The 7088-nt window shown below is 28.7% G+C and overlaps 1 protein-coding gene across 5 annotated transcripts in view; it reads left to right on the forward strand.

Annotated features, from left to right (window-relative positions):
• LOC145303479 (sodium-driven chloride bicarbonate exchanger-like) overlaps window positions 1–1550 on the forward strand; it is a 492397-nt gene extending 490847 nt beyond the window's left edge. For all 5 annotated transcript variants that reach the window (XM_080144835.1, XM_080144836.1, XM_080144838.1 and 2 more), the window contains one exon: window positions 165–1550. In XM_080144835.1, the coding sequence (XP_080000961.1) occupies window positions 165–263 (99 nt within the window). In that variant the 3' untranslated portion in view covers window positions 264–1550. The remainder of the gene's footprint in view (window positions 1–164) is intronic.
• Window positions 1551–7088: the final 5538 nt, after the last annotated feature.

Raw genomic sequence — 7088 nt, forward strand, 5'->3', positions numbered from 1 at the left:
ATAATAAAAGAAATGTTTTGTTTTCATTTTATCTTTGTGTTTAAAAAATTTTTTTTTTTTTGTTTAACATGAGCAAGAATAATTCAGGGTAGATAACTCTGTCAGTTCAAGGAAGATAATTTTACCATTACAAATCTTGAATTATTTTTTTCTTTCTCTTGTAGGAATTAAGTGAGAAGTCCACTGCCCCGACTGAACATGAAGAAAATGGAACTAGTAAAAAACCGACTTTCTATATCTCGTCAGACAGCACAAACTTGTAAATCCTTTAAGAGGAGTTGCTATATTTTTCACCTGAAATAACACTCCATAGCTCATGAATTTCTGAAAAGTTTGAACTTAAAAAGAAATATATATTTCTTTTTAACAAAAATATTTGACATTTTGTGTATATATTCATGTTTGGCACAAGGATACGTCTTGTAGGTGTTTTAACAAATCTGTAAGATATTGATCTATATTATTTGGGCATATTTTAGTTGCAACAAGAATTTCCAGTTGTATAATTGCAAATATTCTAAAACAGATTTTAAGACATTTTTTTAAACTAATTTAGCCTTTTCTGAAACAAATGTGAAAGAAAATCCCCTCACCAAAAACATCTACGTATATTTTATGTATAGCCCCTAAATTCATCAAACTTCATTGGTTTCATTACATCCCTCATTCAACCGTACGTTGTATATTTTATACGTTTTTTATCTGCCAGTTTCCATCTTTGTATAATATCACACCCAATGACGATGATAGCGCCATTTTTTTTTTCTTTTTTTTAGCAATCGTTTATATCTACTATCACAATGGTTTCTTCCAATAAATTTTGAAAGTTTGAATCATTTTTTTCAGTGATATTTCTTTTTGCAATCGGTATTGAAAAAATAAATGGAAATCCATTTTCTTTAGAATTTTCAAAAAAAGTTTGAATTAAATTTTTTTTTTTTTTTTTTTTTTTAACTGGACTAATCAAAGCAGGTTCAATATAACAGGATCGCAGTTGGTAAATACTTTTTAAACTTTAATTCTAGTCAGAAAAAAAGGCATTTACAAGCTTCATAAATAAAAAAACAAAAACTTTTGAATGCTCATGAAGTCAACAGGTGCCAACATCTGTGGACAAATGCCAACCTTTGTTGACTTTGAAGAGTCAAAGTAATTTTTGCTTTTTATTTATCTTTTTTCTTTCAAATCAAAAACCGAACTGTATTTTTTGACTGTATTTCTGTAATATCATTAAACCACTAAAGAATTTTTTATTTTAATAGTTAATGGTCAAAATATGAAAGTAAACTAATAATTTTCTTAATACTTTAGAAAAACTATTTTTGAAACTTGAATTTCTTTTTTTAGCTTTTTTTTTTTTTTTTTTTTTTTTATTGATCCCAAAACTGATTCAAAATGCATTCTCATGTCAAGATCTTTAAAATGGCAAAAATTAATTTTGTCCATTTTAAAGATCTTGACATGAGAATGCATTTTGAATCGGTTTTGAGATCAGTATTAACTTCCAGGAGAATAAAAATTAAAAAAAAAAAAAAAAAAAAAAAAAAAAATGCCGATCAAGCACTATTTGAAAACGTGTTATTGCATAAAACGATTTATATTTAATTCTTTTTGTGCGAGAGAGAAAACAAAGTAAGGTTAGTTGTTGCGAGTTGATTTGTTAATGAGAAATAACTCACTCTATCTGATATTTGTTTTAATATGGCCGATATACATAACTAGAAGATGCAATGGAAATAAGTTTGTTTGTATTATGTCCCAAAAGAAATAACCCCTGACCCCTTAAATACAACCATTTTTTTTTTTTTTTTTTATAAGTCAAATAAGGTTTTTTTATTCTGGTGTTTCTACAGTATAAAGACAAAAAAATATTGAATTTCAAGTAAAACAAATGGTACTTATATAATTGTCAGTTATCAAATAGTAAAATATCCAAATATTATAAAAAGCGATGAGATACAGAAATAATTGTTCATGAAAAAGAATTTTGTAGGATCACACTTTTCACTACATAAATAAAAACAAAATATTTACCGCTCCTGTCAGAAATGCCATAAATTTTGAATTTCTATCAGAAATTCATGTCATGTGACGCAGTAAAACCAACATATCGGACAAATCATAGCCTTTATTCAAAACTGTTTTTTATCAATAATTATTTTTTTTATCTTATCGCTTTTCATAATATTTGGATATTTTACTATTTGATACCTGACCTTTAAATGGGTGCCATTTGTTTTATTTAATATTCAATTATTTTTTTTATCTTTATACCATAGAAGCACCTTTATTTCTTTTGTAGCATGATATATACACATTTTCTTGGTAGTTTCATTAACCATACTTATATAATCCAATGTAATGAGGTGCTTTTAAATTTTTTTTTTTTTTTCAATATTTCGCATGGCCCAATTTAACTAGCCATAAATTTGATATATTTTTTAAAAAGATAATGGTTTTATGGAATAATACATTGCTTTCAAATAGTTTGAATGGCACCTATTTTTTTAAATTAATATTAACCAGGTTTAAACCATTTCTTACCCTTTATCAGGATGTATTCAGAAACAGTGTCCTTTTTTTTTTCTTTTCGATGTTTTTCTAATTTCATCTTGATTTTAATAAATTTTAAACCATATAAATTTTTCGATCATCAACATCTAAGAGTGTCTCAAACTGTGATTTTTATCATTTTTGTTCCGCTTTTATTTTATTTTATTTTTTTTTGTAAGAAAATTGAGAACTCCTCGTAACCATGAGTGATGGTCACATGACATTTTGAAGATGTTTTGCTAACAATGATGCAGATCGAGTTTTTTTTTTTTTTTTTTTTTAATAGAATTTAACAATTTTTAAATGAAAAACTTTTTAAATATTTTCGTAATACTGAACCCCCCCCCCTTTTTTTTTTCTTTGATTGAAATGTTGATATTTTATCATAAATGACAAACCTTACTGGCATTTCATTGCTCCGCCCCACCCTCCTTCCCTATGGAAGAATTATGATATGCCGTTTTGAAATATTTGTACAGTTTTTAAATATATAAAGTTTTGTATATTTTTTTAAAGATTGTTTTTTTTTGTTTTTGTTTTTTTTAAATAAAGCTGCCAAAATCAATACAATGTTTTTTCATTATTTTTATCTTTATTGCGTTGTTTTATTTTTATTTTATTGTTTTGTTTTTTATTATTTTGTTTTTACTTATTTAATTTCAGCATATTTTTTTTTTAACATTCTATTACTAAAAGTTATCCTTGTAAATTTCAACTTCCAGACATAAAAAGGGTCTTTTTTTTTTCTTTCAAGCAACCATTACCTCTGTTTTGTGTGCTCTCTTGGCGTAGTTTATTATTGAAAAATTGGAATCCTTTCACTGTGATAGCTCCAAAAAAGACTACTGAATCTATTCAAACCACCGACCAAAGAGGGTTATTTCACCAGCGTCTGACATGTATTATTCAAAACTTTCTGTATGCAACTTCATTTCATGAACACATCAGCTTTAATTCCTAACTTTCGATGAGGAAATACCTTAATGTACTTACAAAACGAAATTTTCCTTGCCTATGTCACTCTAACATACCCACATCCAAATAACATTTGTAACCTTTTCAATAACAAAATCAAATCTTTATACATGTTTGTGTGTGTGTGTGGGGGGTATACATGCTTGCCTGATGCTGCTGATTGTCGCAGTGTTGTCTAGTGGTTGGTATACAAATAAGCTTCTTTTTGTGCAGAAAGAGGATACAAGGAAACATCTGGTGAGTTTTCTTCAAGCTTGATCTAGAGAGAATGTACTCAGGAAAGGGAGAGACTGATGTTAACTAAGCTAATTGTTTACATCTTAAATTTCTAACTTCACTGAAATTAGTGACGCACACAGACAAACATCAAAGTAACATTCATCTTGGATTGCAAAGTTTTGTACATTATTAGTAGTGTCTCATTTGTATGGCTTCCACGAAAGACTGATTTGAAAAACGTTTCTTTTCCCGAGCTTGAAAAACATGACTTCATTAGTCATCATTCAACTCAAACAGGTCAAACTCTACCACGTTTGACCTGTTGCCCTTCTGTTTCAACTTTCCGTCACCCATTTTGCATTAAATTTTGAGAATGATCCTGTTTTACAGATTTGTCTCCTCATGCACTCAGTGTGACCCTTGTCAAAATCCATGCTAGCTAACTTAATCACTACTGACGTCGATTCCCTAACACAGGATGCATTTCAAAAATAATGTCTCCTATTTTTTTTATCCCACCTGATTGGATCAGAGGGGATTGCTAATTGCATTGTTATGCTGACTGAACTCCTGCATTCATGAGCATATGAGTTTCATCCCTCTGTTGCAGATATTGATGGTGTGAGATACTAAGAAAGCAGAAACAAAAATGAGTCATTGAATTCCTGGCTAAAGAGCATTGAGAATGGTGGTGACTGTGTAGTAAAAAAAAAAAAATAAATAAAGCCCAAAAGGTCACTCATTTTAATGGTACCATTCCTGTCTCCGTAGCTCTTCAATTTTTTGTATTAAAAAATATAGGAGGCTTTACTTTTCAAATGACTCTTGTATGTAGTAATGCTACAGTTCAAGGAATAACTGAAAAGATTGTTAGATTATTTGAAACTCTTCATAATGGTGGGCAAATATACTTTCACATATTCGGTTTGGTAACTAGCTCATCAAAACTATTTTTGTTTATATCTATATTCATCTGTACAACAAATGCAATTATACTAACCCTTGGTTAAACATCTTTTATCTCTTTTGTTCTCCAGAATTCTTCTCTCAAGAGACATCTCACTTTTTATACCGGGTGTCCCAAAATGATCTGACAAATTTGTAGGTAAAAAAAAAATTAAATAACACTTAAATAAAAAAAAATTATTTTTATTATTTATGTAGAATGCCATCTTATTTTAATTCGGATAAAATTCATTTATATCTGTATTTATGCATTTTTTAAAGAAAATGTTCCCGAATCATTAGATTTCTTTGATATTGGTCGCCCCTGTGATTTTATTTATTTATTTATTTTTTTTTTCTTGTCGGGGTATTTTAAGGATTAAAACGAGCTATTTGTTCTGAAATTGCTGCTATTTCACCCGAATTATTGAAAACTCCTGAACATCTACAACTATATATTAGGAAACATTTAGCAGATTTAATATTTGACTGAAATAAAAATGGTATTTTAGATACTTAAAAAAAAAAAAAAATTTTAAACATATTTTCTTTATTTAATTGTTACTTAATTTTATTTTATATTTATTATATTATTATTTTTTTTTTAATTTATTTTTTTTTGTTGACCAACAAATATGTCAGATCATTTTGGGACACCCTGTACTTGCCACAAAGTGACTGATGTGTTTTGAAATTTGTCAGTTCTAATTTTGCAGTTTTACCATCCTTCCAAAATTTGTAATTGTTTGAAGAAGTTGGGAATAATTGAGTTAAACCGATTATCATGGCGATGAATGGAGCAATCAATTTTGTTGTATGGGACTTCCTCAACATCCTTGGTTTAGTAATAACATGTCACATCAAGGAACCATTATTAATGAACTTGTTTTTATGACTTGAATAAAAAAAAAAAAAAACATTTAAAAAATTTGAATTTCAAGTAAAGCAAATGGGATGTATGTAATTGTTAGGCCTCAAAGTGTAACATATCCAAAAATTATGAAAAACGATAAGGTAGAAAATTAATTATTTGTGAAAAACAGTTCCTATAAGGTTAAAAACGGTTTGATAAAGTTACATGTTGGGTTGGATATACTGGGTCGACTGACATAAGCAAAAGGGGGAAGTAGATCAGTTGAAACAATTAGTAATAGACAGAATTTATTCAGAAAAATAAACATAACATTTGCAATATTTTTTTTATGTATAATGGGGTATTCTTCCTGAAAGTTGGGAGATTCTATTTATAAACATTACGGCTAGGAACTGACGAATCAAATTAATTCATATTCTGTTATCAATCAGAAACCAGAATTGCTTCATAAAAATTGAATCTTTTAGTATTCCAGCACATATTTTTTTCATGTCAACACAAGAAGGATCTTTTGCTCTTTGCTTGCAAATTATAAAATCCAGAACAGCTAGCCACTAAAAATTCTTCATCTTGAGGACTTATATAGAAAAGCTACCCATCAGAAACTATTTTGAAATTAAACCTGGCTTCCAATTCAAAACATATATACGAATTTGTGAATTAAAAAAAAATAACTGTTTTCAAAACTTTTCCAAATTACTTTTCTAGAATTGGCATATTCTAATAAATTGAAAACTTAATAACCTCCCCTGTTAACTCTCCAGTTCAAAACGGTAGATGTTTAAACGAAATCGCTAGATTTTACAATGACTAATTAATTTTCTATCTTATCGTTTTTCATAATTGTTGGATATGTTATTATCTGAAACCTGACAGTTACGTAGGTACCATTTGTTTTACTTGAAATTCAATATTTTTCGTTTATATAGTATAGAAGCACCAGTCTCTTTATTTAAAAAAAAAAAAATGTTTTTAATAGAGATCGCTTCAGACAAGACAAGAATCTACTTGAAGTAACTGAAACTTCAAAGTGCAAAACCTAGTGAATGATAAGTGTTGTATGAATATATTCCAACCCAGAAAAACAATTCTTCCATCTTTGTTAGAAACACCATAGAATGTGAAGAGCAAAGAACTAAATAAGGTAAGTAGGGGTCCCGAAACTGTCAAAAGTAAACCCATTTCTACTCTCCTTAATTCTATTGTTATATATAAGCCTGATCTGTCAAGCTTAATTACACAATAACATTTTTCTTTGTCTGACATGTGTTCAAATATAATTTCTTTTTGCTAAATACACGATTAAATGCAATGCGGAACAAGCAATTTTCCAATTTCATCTAAAGTCACTTCTTGTCGAACGTGAAAGTCAGATTAAAATACATTTTCTTGACCACTGGTTTTAGATCAAAGTTTAGTATGTTTACGCCACCGTCATTATTCAAGGGAATGTCTTAAGTCTGCTCTCGACCTGCCAAGCCAGCAGGACATCTTGTGAAACTCGGCTTTTTAAATTTTGAGG

The sequence above is a fragment of the Euprymna scolopes genome, chromosome 19 (assembly GCF_053919585.1).
Source record: "Euprymna scolopes isolate OS-2025 chromosome 19, ASM5391958v1, whole genome shotgun sequence".
In the NCBI taxonomy this organism is placed as follows: Eukaryota; Metazoa; Mollusca; class Cephalopoda; order Sepiida; family Sepiolidae; genus Euprymna; species Euprymna scolopes.